General features: G+C 44.4%; 1 protein-coding gene across 3 annotated transcripts in view; it reads right to left on the bottom strand.

Moving 5' to 3' along the window:
• Positions 1-12,542, bottom strand: part of ankrd27 (ankyrin repeat domain 27 (VPS9 domain)) — a 25,549-nt gene extending 13,007 nt beyond the window's left edge. The window contains exons 1-12 of one of the 3 annotated variants that reach the window (XM_034177306.1): positions 12,360-12,542; positions 10,715-10,918; positions 9,695-9,805; positions 8,702-9,010; positions 7,175-7,234; positions 6,448-6,501; positions 4,187-4,252; positions 3,887-3,963; positions 3,677-3,798; positions 3,498-3,576; positions 2,071-2,203; positions 1,915-1,998 (exon numbers count right to left, since the gene is read on the bottom strand). In XM_034177306.1, the coding sequence (XP_034033197.1) occupies positions 1,915-1,998; positions 2,071-2,203; positions 3,498-3,576; positions 3,677-3,798; positions 3,887-3,963; positions 4,187-4,252; positions 6,448-6,501; positions 7,175-7,234; positions 8,702-9,010; positions 9,695-9,805; positions 10,715-10,816 (1,197 nt within the window). In that variant the 5' untranslated portion in view covers positions 10,817-10,918; positions 12,360-12,542. Of the gene's footprint in view, positions 1-1,914; positions 1,999-2,070; positions 2,204-3,497; positions 3,577-3,676; positions 3,799-3,886; positions 3,964-4,186; positions 4,253-6,447; positions 6,502-7,174; positions 7,235-8,701; positions 9,011-9,694; positions 9,806-10,714; positions 10,930-12,359 lie in introns of those variants that run through there. The other 2 variants (XM_034177308.1, XM_034177307.1) reach the window with 2 other exon arrangements.

Below are 12,542 nucleotides of genomic sequence, written 5' to 3'. Positions count from 1 at the left end.
CCAAGCTGCTCCCTCTCCATGCCCCCATTTAATTATGCTAATTTATTTAAATAGGACCTGGGGATTCCCCCTCCGTCCGATCATTCCACATGACCAGAATTAAGAAAAGGAATTTAACCGAGTGTGAGCTACAGAGGAGAGAACCAGGGTAAATAGGGAGAAGGTTGCTGAGGATGGAACCACCAGGCCGGGGCAGAAGAGGGAGGACAAAGAGGAGTTTTATGGATGTGCTGAAGGAGGACATGCAGGTGGTTGGTGGGACAGAGGAAGACAGGACAGGCTAAGATGGAAATGACTGACTTGCTGTGGTGCCCCCTAACGGGGAGCAGCCAAAAGAAGAAGAGCTGTAGTACAACCAGAGGGAGTTCACTGAAGTGTGATGGGAGTTTGGTGGCACTACAAACCATAAATGTGACATTGAGTTTTTATCAAAGCAATTGCTCTCACCGTGGTAATTTGTTGATGGTCCCTAAACTCCAGTCTCACAGTACATCAAGATGAATGTAATTCACATAGAAAGGAGCACGGATCATTTTGGTCAGACACCCCGTGCCGCTCCCTGGATGAACACCTTCGGGGGAAACCCACATTTTGTGTGCGATCACACTGCACTGTCAGTGGTTATGACTCGGGAATTCTCACACTTGTCTTTACTGATGGACTGGAAGTACAGAAGCACATTGTACAAAAGCTGGATTTAAAAAAGTTAGAAACCTGATCTCGTAATTATGAGAAAAGATTTCGGAATCAGGGGTCTCATTTTTTTATCCGGTGAATGCAATGTGCTCCGGTAAAATTGTTTCTGATTAACAAAAACAAAATTAATCATGTGATGGGGCCTTTACGGTAATATGTGTGCAATCAATAGCTCCAATTACATTCTGGAAACCGGCTCTCGCTGCAAATTGTGCTTTAATGTTGGAATGTCATGAACCTGGATGACATTCAGATGATTGCGTTCCACACAGCTGGCATGGCTCGGCTCAAGGTTGACTGGCACACTCCTGACCGATCAGCCAGCTCCCGCTGGAATGCCCCCACTGCCAGGAAGCCCAGTGTAGTCAGCACCTGGCTCCTCACTGTACTGGGCTCTGGGCCGGCCGCAGTTCTGCTCGCAACTCCAGTAACAGTGGCCTTGATAATCAAAATCAGCTTATGAGCCAATTATCGCCATTTGGAAGTAAATCCTTGTGATCCTTAAATATACGCTCATGTTGGATTGCACCATTTACCAGATCTTCTAACAACGCTAACACAGCCACTGTTAGTGCCATTTTACGCATCACTTTGCGTGTGTTTATAATATCCACCCATATAACTGCAAACACGTGGGTGTGTTAATTGTTCATCAGTGTGTCTCTGATGTGCACATCACTCTGATGACATTCACACTTAACGGTTCCCAGCATCACCTCTACATGTCAGCAGAGGAACAGTAGCTGTAGAAACATGCGTACGCCAGCCAGGATTTTTGCACATGTTCACGGTTCACTTTTGATACATCTGAAGGTTAGCATGGAGATGGACGTATGCCACGTTTTTGCGTGCACGCAGCCTTTGTACATGAGGCTCCTGGTGATTGAAGATCACAAACATGAGCTCACAAAGAAATTCTAAATGAACAAAAGTATAAAATCTCAGTCCAGGTGAATTCAGATCTGGATGGTCTTGTTGGAGGACTGGGTTGTCATGGCGATACACAAACTGAGTAACAGTTTGAAGTCAGTCAGAGGACAGGATTCAGATCTGGACCCAGACTGGGCTCTTTCAGAGTTCAGCGAGTAGACCTACAGACATGAATGACTTTCTGAAGTGACGGAGGAACGTCTGCTCTTCCTGTACGCCGGCTGTTTATTCCTGCAGCCGTCCAATGATCAGGTCAAGGGTTGGGCAGTGGGCGGGAACAGAACTCACCTCAAACAGGCTGTGGATGGGCGTGGCAGCAGTCTGGGACAACAGACTCATCTCTCTGAACACCGCCTTAGCGTTCAGTCCCCCCTGCAGATGAACAAGCAGATGATGTCATCAAAGCACAGAGAGAGTCTGCGTTTTGTTTGTTTGGAGGCTCACAGAGGTGGCGTCCTGCAGCCGGCCCAGGTTGATGTACTCCACGGCAGCCTCGAAGGTGCTCAGGCAGTAACTCAGCTCATCCTTACTGGAGTGGTTGAAGCAGAAGTTCCTGATGTAGCTCAGGTTGGCCATCCTGACCACAAAGAGCAGAAGACAACAGCGCCTGATCCTGCAGCTCAGCTCCACATTTACCAGCAGACAACTTAACACCACCCTCAGAAATTAATGCAAATCAACACATCAGAATTTTTTTTAAAGGGTCCAAAGTTACAGAAAGTCACCTTTATAACCAGTTTTCTTTCTAGCAGTGGGACGGTGAACACAGGAACACCTCCATCAGCGATTAAGAAACAAACAAACAGTAAACCTGTGCGGAGAAAAAGTGAGGGAAGCCACCAAGACACTGTGCTTGGAGAAACGCGTGACCAGTTATACAGCTCGGCTGGACCTGTGGGCGGCGCAGCAGCGTTTCCTCCGCCTCCACAACCCATGCAGAGGATGGAATCAGGTCAGGCTGCAGTTGCACTGAGTGGCCACTAGGAACTCTGCTGCAGTCACATGCAACAGACAGGAAATCAGATGTTCTACTGCGAGGAGACGACGGAAAACTCTGCTGCTAAAGAAATTAAAAGTACAAGACCAACAATGAGTGCAAAGAGGACGTTTTATGTTTTTAATGATAGGCAGAGATGCACAGTGAGGGACACCTGGGTTCATATCAGGGTCCCACCCAAGTCCTGAGGCCTGCTGGTGTCCTGTGGGTCCCAATTCTGTACGACTCCACCTGGACGGGAAGCCAGTCTGAAGCAGGTTACTTCCCCAGCAAGACTGGCACCCATTTACAGCTGGGTGGACTGAGACGACGTAGATGAAGTGGATTGTTGAAGGACACAGACACCTAGTGTGAGCAGGATTCAAACGCACTCGGCTACCTACAGTGCCAGGTTCTCTCTGCCCGTATGGCACAGGTGGCACTTTAAGCCTTCCTGGTGCTTCCTGTCTTACTGTTGGACTCTAACTGGTGACCAAAGGTGAGGACTGGGTGTCTTTGGTACCAGGTCTTTGTGGAGGATCCTCGGGTCCTGGTTACTGAGTGAGACTCAGATGAGGAGGATCACTGACACTGTGAGGGAACCTCAGACACCACATTTAGTCCATGTGGTGTTTGTCTCTGGACATGATCCAGGACGCAGGTGCCTCAGTGATGAGGACCCCCGAGACTGAAGGAGGTGAAGAACACTGCAGCAGATAGATGGTGACTTTGGAGATGTGAGGATGGACCACTTATCTGCTTGGGTGGTTTCCATCCAGGACCCAAGGTGGGTCCATGGTGTGGTGGAGGCTCCCTGACCTAAGCTGGCTGTCACAGTGAGTACGCAGCTGAACTGCTTCACGTCATTGTAAGGTCAAAGGTCACAGTGACTCACCAGTTGGGGATTTCAGCCTTGATGAGCAGGTAGAGAATGACGGACAGCAGGTCGTCCGCGCAGACCGCCTCGATGCTGTCTGCAGACACACGGACAGCGCTTACAGACGGATCAAACACAGAGATGTCTCCGGGTCAGGTCCAGTCAAGCATAGGTTCATTGTGGGTGGGGTCTCGTACCTGTGTGTCTGGGTGTGTGGGTGGCAGTCAAAGCGACTTTCCGCAGGCAGAGCAGTTTGAGGAGCGGCGAGGTCTGCAGGTTGAGCTGAGTCAGCTCTCTCTTGGCTCTGGACAAGTTCACGCTGCACCAACACACAGCAGCAGCAGTTAGCTTTACGGACGCTACACTGCGGCTTCACAGGACCCAACGGTTCCACCCGCTGAACTGACCTGAACTCTGGTTTGATGCCCAGATCTTTGTGCTGCAGCTCCTGCAGACTCCTGGTGGTTTTGTTGAAGGCAGCATCCTGTTGGCGAGCAGCAAATCAGATGGTGACCAGCGCCGAACGCCACCACAATAACATTAAAACAAAGTCATAAACAGGTTCTGTTGGAATTCTGTGTGCGGACACAGTTACAACATTTTTGATCTCCTACTGAGGAAAAATATGACCAAAAAAAACCTAAAAGAAAAGTCAGCAGATAAAATTTAAACATTCAGAGGTTTGATAGGAGAAAGTTCAGACTGACCTGATTGGCTTCAAGAGTTCCCACAAAATTAAAGATTAAATCATAGATGTCATGATGAACATACATCTACGAAAAAGAAAAACACAGACAGACTTTAAGTGCTGCAGAGTTACTAGTTAAAAATAATGAAGCAAATAAGGCTGCAAAATGTTCCACAGGGTAAACCCTCCCAAACCATAAACATTGTAACAAATCCTACAAAGACAAACTACAATCTTTACCCAAAGTTTCTGTTATCTTGGATGCTTTGCATAAAAGTCACGTTCTTTTAAAATTATGCTCTAAATGGTTCAAATTGTTGGAGAAACAGGCCTCCAGGAAAAATGTATTTTCCTTGGTTGACCAAGACAAGTTGGGAAACAATATTGGAAACTTTGGGGAACAATCGTACACAGATGGCACAGTGGATTTGTGGTTAGCACTGGTGTCTCGCAGCAAGAAGCTCATGGGATCAATTCCTGGCCTTTCTGGGTGGAGTTTGCATGTTCTCCACGTGTCTGTGTTAGTTTCCTCCCACAATCAAGAACCTGCTTATTTAGGCTCCTTTCTCTGCCGCTGACAAAGGCAGCGTCTCTACATCTGGAGCTGGTCCCCGGGCGCCGGACTGTGGCTGCCCACTGCGCCAAGTGGTTGGATTGTGTCTAACTGTAATTAGGATGGTTAAATGCAGAAGACAAGTTTCATTGTATGTATGTACGACGACATTAAAGTTTCTATTCAAACTGAAATTTAAGTCTGCTAAATTCTAAGAATCAGAATCGAATTTATTCAAGTAAGTTCACACATACAAGGAATTTGATCTGGTGTTATTGGTGTATAAACAACAATAAAAAAAGAAAAGGAAAAATACTTCTGTAAGAAGTAAAGGAGTCAAATAGACAAAACTATGTTCACTGTCAAATATAGTGGAATGGGGCTGTGCAAAGGCAGCACAGGAATGATCAATCTGTACTTTGTGGCAGTGGGGGGGGGGGGGGGGGGGGCAGGGTAAATGGTGGACTCTGGTATTATTTATAAGTCTAGCTGCGGATGGAAAGAAGCCATTTTTGTGTCTTGAGGTTTTAGTCCTGATGGATCGGCCACCATCTTCTTCGCTTCCTTGAAATTCACTGTACTTAAACTTGTCGGATTTATTACAATTTTTACATGTTCTGTTTTTTTTAAGACACCCTGTACAAGCTTCAATAATCCGTTGTTGATCACAAAGGTAGTAAAATGATCAGCCATCAATGCTCACTGCAATTAATAAAATAATTGTTACTCGACACTCACCACAAAGTTAGTTAAATAATCCACCACCATTCGATGCTCACCGTAAAATTACTAAAATAATCCGCTGTCATTCATCATTCGCTGCAAAGTTAGTTAAATAATCCACCACCATTCGACGCTCACCGTGAAATTACTAAAATAATCCGGTCATTCAACAATCACTGCAAAGTTAGTAAAATAATCTGCCGTTATTCGATGCTCACCTCAACATTAGCAAACCAATCAGTCATAGGTGTGCGTGTGAGAGAGAATGGGTGACTGTGAGACATCAATGTAAAGCACTTTCAACATTAAAGTGCTATATAACTGCAGGACATTGCTGCTGCGCTGCTTCACCTCAGGGAGCTTTGGTGTCTGCTGTGGCCTCTGACAACGTAAGTTAATTCATTAACTGATTCACTTGCACCTGTTTCCTCAGTAGGTTTGGGTTGTTCTTCTGGCTCAGGGTTGCCACAGCAGAGGAGATATGGATCCGTATGTTGATTTGGCACGTTATATAGCAGATGCCGTTCTGATGCAACTCCAGATGACTACTGTTTTGTAAGCAAGTGAACCAACTGCTTGTTGACACTGAATGGCTCAAAATGTTGAACACTAAATGGACTGCATTTATATAGCGCTTTTCCATCTGCATCAAATGCTCAAAGTGCTTTACAATAATGCATCACATTCACACCGATATGAGGGTGCTGCCATACAAGGTGCTCACTACACACTGGGAGCAACTAGGGGATTAAGGACCTTGCCCAAGGGCCCCCAACATTAAACCGTAAATACAACCCTGTTGCACCCGACTTTGGGCCGTATTCCCCCACAGCTTAAACAGGAAAGTCTGCATTGTGTCCTCTGTGAAAATAGGGCCCTCAAAACTCAAAATGCTCATCAACAAAGAGTGGGCTGGTGGCATCAGCAGATGTCTCTCCCACTGCAGGGGTTCAAACCTGAACCCTGCGGAAATGAGCAGCAGGACAAACTGTATGTCAAATTACCTCCACCGCCTGCTTGAGAAGAGTCATCTGGAGATCCTGCTTCGCCAGAAGTTTCTGTGGAAAAAGAACATCCATGCATTAGTGTCTGCACAGGATGTGAGACAATCTCACAACATGAATAAAAACACAGGCTGTTGACTGTGACAACAGCCCCGTCACAGACCCCATCAAAGCTCACAGGTTTTTATCCCTTTGTGATGTCACCGACAACAGCCCCGTCACAGACCCCATCAAAGCTCTCAGGTTTTTATCCCTTTATGATGTCATTAACAGCCCCGTCACAGACCCCATCAAGCTCTCACAGGTTTTTATCCCTTTATGATGTCACTGACAAAAGCCCCTTCACAGACCCCATCAAAGCACGGTGGCTTTGAAGGGGATGGCTTCCCGCCCTTTCTGTGTGGGGTTTGCATGTCCTCCCCATGTCTGTGTGGGTTTCCTCTGGTTTCCTCCCACAGTCAAAAACATGTTTATTTATGCTCCTTTCTTTGCTCCTGAGCAAGGCAGCATCTCTACATCTGGAGTTGGTTCCTGGGAGCTGGACTGTGGCTGCACACTGCCTCTAGTGGTTGGATTGTGTCTAATTAGGATGGTTAAATGCAGACGACAAATTTCATTGTATGTATGTACAATGACAAAGACTATTCTGTAGCAGGTTTTTATGCCTTTATGACATCACTGTGAGAACAGCCTCACACAGATGTCAAAGCTGCTGTTTTCTACTTACCAGATGTGAGTCTTTGAGGAGACACTGAAGACATTTTGTGTAAAGTCCATTCACAGAGTCCTGGAGGGAGGAGACAGGAAGTGTGTCAGTCCTACAGAGCACTTCTGATGAACCCATTCAGAACTGCTACATGTCATTTATCTCGACATTTCCAAACATCCCTGATCTAGATGACTTAGACTGAAAACAGCTGCAGTACCAGGTGTGACCAGTAAGCTGCACAATAAGTTCAATACTAATTTTTCCTTATTTTTCAGTAAAATTTGTGTTTCAAACAACAACAAACAAAAAAACGACTGGACCAGAACTTGACAGCGCGCCCCTCAGCCGGAGTAATAAACCTCTACAGCGGGAATTTTGGGCCGGTTTATGTTTTCAAACTATGGATTTATCCTGGATGACAACGATGCCTTTCAACTGGTGTACATGAAGACCAGAGATCCTAATAACGTCGTAAGAGAAAAAAACTTCAAGATATAAAAGGAAACATTTAAAAAGCCGATCAAGTTTGTATCTTTCTACCATCTTGATCCAGTGTGAATGTTCCAAGCCCAGCGGGCTGCCGCTCACAAGACCATTCCTCTTTTTCACCACATTCTCAGTCGACCCCAGAGATGGTGGAGTTTAAAAATCCAACCAGAACATCAGCCATCTGACACAAACAGCTGTGGCACATAAAGCTATGGATCCTAACCCCAGGCCTCAGGGACCCAGGAACCTGCTCTAGTTGAGCCAATCAACAGCTCACAGAACCCTGAATGAGCCAATCACCTTTATATACAGCAGGCAGACATGATACAACGTGCAGGTTCGAGGTCCCTGATGGTTGGGAAGCAGTGACTTTAATCCTCATTTTGAGGAATTTCAGCAGATCCTGACCACGCCTACATCAAATACAGTGACTTTCTGCCATGTGATTGGCTGATTACTTGCTTCCTTTAACAAGCAGTTTAACAGGCGTACCTAATAAAGTGGCCAGGGACACAGTTTTGATCAATTATAAACTGTACAGCATGTTTTCCTCCTCATACCACCAAATCACATGACACCACCCCCCCCCCCCCCCCACACACACACACACACACACACAGCAAGTTTGTTGTTGATTGCTTAATTACTGTGGCTGTGCACGGCGAACACACACACACACACACACACACACACACACACACACACACACACACACACACGAGATGTCAACATCAAGTCAAAGGCTTTTGATATGAGAGGATTCTGGGTAAGTGCTGTCAAGGAGGAAGTGAAATTAAAGACAGTTAAAGATTCATTCAGGAATTAATTCAGATTTGACAGTGTGGGACAGACTGAGATCATTTGTACTGTACTTTTTGCTTATTTCCAGAGAAATTAATTTAGTCTGTAAAAATGTCAGAAAACAGAATTGGCCACTAAAAAAAAGGTGGATATTTTTTTCATAGACATTACTACATATATGTTTTTTTCTCCCAAAAACAACAAGACAGAGACGGAGACAGAGACAGAACAGGCAGGGAGCAGAGTCTGTCCTACTATGTGATGTCGGAGTCCCTTCCTCTCCTGCTGCTTGAAGGTCTGACAGAAGCTTTGGATGAACTTGTCCATCTTGAGGGCGTGGCGGCCCAGGAACTCCCTGACATAGTCCAGACTGGTCAGGAAGTACGGAGACAAAGGGCTGAGGTCCGACGGACTCGTTTCCACCTCTATGGGCCTGGAGATGCACAGAATGCTGTAGCTCTGCTCCTGGTCATTGTAGAAGGTTTCCTCAAACAGGATGGGGACCTCAGCCACAGCCGGGAAGCCTGATCCCAGCAGGACCTGCCTGTCCTGGATCTCCACCTCCTGCAGCACAAACATGGACACAGTAAAAAATTCACAGTAAAATAAAGATTCTGTAAGTTCTATTTAAAGCTTTTAAGATCTGATGCTCATTCTGAAACTGTCTCGTGTATTAAATTCTGGGACAAGAAACCCAGACTTTAGAGCCACTAACAAAAGGTCAAGAAAAAAAAGGCTTTAACACAAGAGACAATCAGCACTTCAGTACAACAAATTAATGTCACAGAGAAACACTGTGAGCAATGTTTTAACACTTCATTTGATTATGACATACAGAAAAAGACTAAAATGAAGACAAGCACGGACTTTCCCTGATTGGCTGAGTGGATTCTCATTGTTGCTAATAAACGTATTTTATTGAACTCGATAGAAATTCTTAAATATCAGGGAGACAAAAAAGTAAGAATGACATTTGTTTGTTTGCTTGTTTTTTGGACATCATAAGAGTCTGTTTTACTTGTGAACGCAAGTCGAGGAAAAAGAGAAAATGGCTGAAAATGTTGGGCCTGATCCAAAACAAACAGGTGGAGGATTTTAAATGGTGCCGTGCCAGAACAAAAACCTCCACCAAGGATGTTTGTTACATCTCTGGCTCCTGGACCTTGTCAGCGTAATATCAGTTTCTGGTGTTGGTCGATCAGGGCGGGGCTTTGTGTGATGGGAGTGGTTTTGTAGGAGAAGACAAACCTTTCCGTCTGCAGTTTGGTATCTGCTGTCCACAGGATGTAAGACATAACTGTCAAACTGAGAGTCCGAGAAGCTGCTGATGGTCAAACTCCCACAGCGAGGAACCAGAACCTGCACACATCCAAATCAAAGACCACAACATGTCAAACTGAATCCAAACATCTGCATTTCTCTTCCTTATGACTGCTCACTGACTGGCTGAAAGGTCAGACATTTTGGCCTTGATCTGTTTCTCTTGCTGACAGGTTTTCAGCCGCATGGGAAGCTGGCTGATACCAACAGGAAGAGACGATGAGGAATGCCGGATCAGCTGAACAAGAGGTAATCCGGGCCCGGCCCAGTGAACCAGCTCAGAACCAAAGGCCGTCTGACGCGAGAGTGTTTGTGACCTTCCCCTTTGATCCTACCTTCACAAAGGTTACAGTTCAGCTGTGAGGCATTTGCACACAAAGCTGTGAAGAAGAGAATCAGTCTGGAGTCATGGAAAAACCATTTCTAGACCCGTGATGGTCTGGAAACAAGCCGACAGACAGCACTCACACGTGGTTAAGGTTTTTTTGTTTTTTTTACAAAAGCAGCCAGCTGTGAAATGCCCCATTAGCAACTCCAATCCAGCTCATGTGTTCCTAATATTATGGCAGCATTCAGATCAGCTGAGTTTCCACAAGATTCCCGATGACTCAGACTGACCTCTCAGTCATAACAGACATCCCATTTCTAGAATAAAGGCCCCGGCTGTTTCAAGCATTCAGATGCCTTTTATCCCGCTTCCATCAATCACGATTATAGGTTACTTTAAAACAATAAACTTAATTCTCCAGCCTGGAGAATTTTTTGGTGGCCGATAATGACACGTACGTGGAAGGCTGATATCGGTCAACCAATACATGGGTCTGGCTCTCCTTAAATCAGCTCGTCATTGTGTTTGCTCAGTTCCTGTAACCCTTCTGACAGGCCAACAGTCCATTTTTTTCATTTAAAATTAAAATTTTCAGGAAGCAGGCAGGAAGTGGTACTCACCACTCCGTGGAGTTCTGCCACTTGGCTGCAGAGGTCAGGTCTCTGCTTCTCCAGCGCTAGGTAGAAAGGATTTTTCAGGATGTTCTCATCATATACAGCCATAAGGAGCCTACAGGAAGGAAGGGATTCAGAGACGATAAGTCCAGCACAACATGGACGGTTGAGTTCTTCACACTTTGTAAACACACAGACAGAGCCAGCGAGCTGAAGAAAGCCTGACAAACAAAAGAAATAAATTAAATTATAAAAGATAGAAAGGGGGAGAGCTCAAAAAGATTTATATTCTTGATCAGTTGGGCCATTAAAATCAGTCCCAGTTGTCCACAAACCAAAAAAAAAAAAAAAAAAAAAAACAACAACAAAAAAACCCCCCAAATACTTATTATACTTATTGCAGTAATACGCAAAACAAAAGTTGTTATTGATAGCGATTCGCATTAAACCACTTCAGGCAACAGCTGTTTGAGTACAGACGTACAATAAAAAAAACATCATGATTATCACGAGATAAAGAGGGACATCACAGTGTCCAAGCTGTACAAGAGCCAGCTGATTATTTAAATAAAATACAGAAATTACAAACAGTAAAATGTTGTTGCCACATGGCACCATATTAAAGAGCAATGGCCTAAACACCACCTGGCATTATTTAAAAATAAGGGAATAAACAATAAGAATAAAAATCTAGTTTTTGCATTAAATACTTATAAAAAATTAGAAATAAAGACACTATCAATCAATCAATTTGTTTATATAGCGCCAAATCACAACAAACAGTTGCCCCAAGGCGCTTAATGTGTAAAAACAAACGAACAAAAAGTCGGCACGTTTAAATCAGACAACTGCTCACGTTTTAATTAAACAAGCTGGTTAGAAACTCCACTGCCATTTCTCCAAGCCATTTCCATGCGTCCACTGGAACGTCATCTGGACCATTTTAAAAACAGTCAAAGATCCTCTATTTTGTCTGATATTGTTGATCCTGTTCTTTCTTGTGCTCTGTGTTCTCTAAATGCAGGTCAGGCAAAGTCATCAGCAGGTCTCAAAGAAAGACAAGAAGATCTGACCTTGATCTTTAAAATCAAACTTTAAAACTCTTTAACTTAGAACTATCTGCTGCCATTAGTCACACTCTGAGTATGTTCACTTTGCTCCGATTTCAGTCTTATTGCTGCTCTCCATTAAAACCATTTGAACATCTTGAAGTGAAAAAAAAGTGTATTTTTGTTTCATTTCTATTTTCTCAAACTGATGCTCTTCTGCTCATTCTTTGAAATATTCCTGACAGAGGTATGTTGACTGATTTTCTGGTTTATATAAATATATAAACAGAAATGAAGTTGTAATGTTAAGAGGTTCAAGGGTTTAGTGAATTCTCTAAATCACTACTTCTATCGAACATATATTTATTCGCTTTGAAAACTATGATATAAATTATTGGTTTTAAGAGCGTTTCAAGTCGTTAAATGTTTTTTTCGTGACTCCACCAATCACAGCTTCTGTAAATTAGCCTGCTAGCTACAAACATTAGCATTAGCTGCGCTAGCTAAAGCGGGTTGTAGGTTAACTGCAGCACTTCAACACGTCAAATATGCGGGTAAAACAAAAAAAGGACCAACAGACCCGGGCCCGGCTCGGTTCTTACCTGTTTCTAGCAGCTGATCCGGATTTAAAAGTCCATCAGAGCGGATTCCCAGAAAGCAGCTCCGTGCCGCCTGACAGCTGTTGTTGCCAGATATGAGACAATCCGCCAAATCAGCTGACAAATCAAAGCCTGCTGAAATCTGTACACGTAATCAGCGACGTTACTAAACAAGTGTCTTTCCAA

This window comes from Thalassophryne amazonica, chromosome 8 (assembly GCF_902500255.1).
Source record: "Thalassophryne amazonica chromosome 8, fThaAma1.1, whole genome shotgun sequence".
Taxonomy (NCBI): domain Eukaryota; kingdom Metazoa; phylum Chordata; class Actinopteri; order Batrachoidiformes; family Batrachoididae; genus Thalassophryne; species Thalassophryne amazonica.
This window is presented reverse-complemented; position numbering and strand designations above follow the sequence as displayed.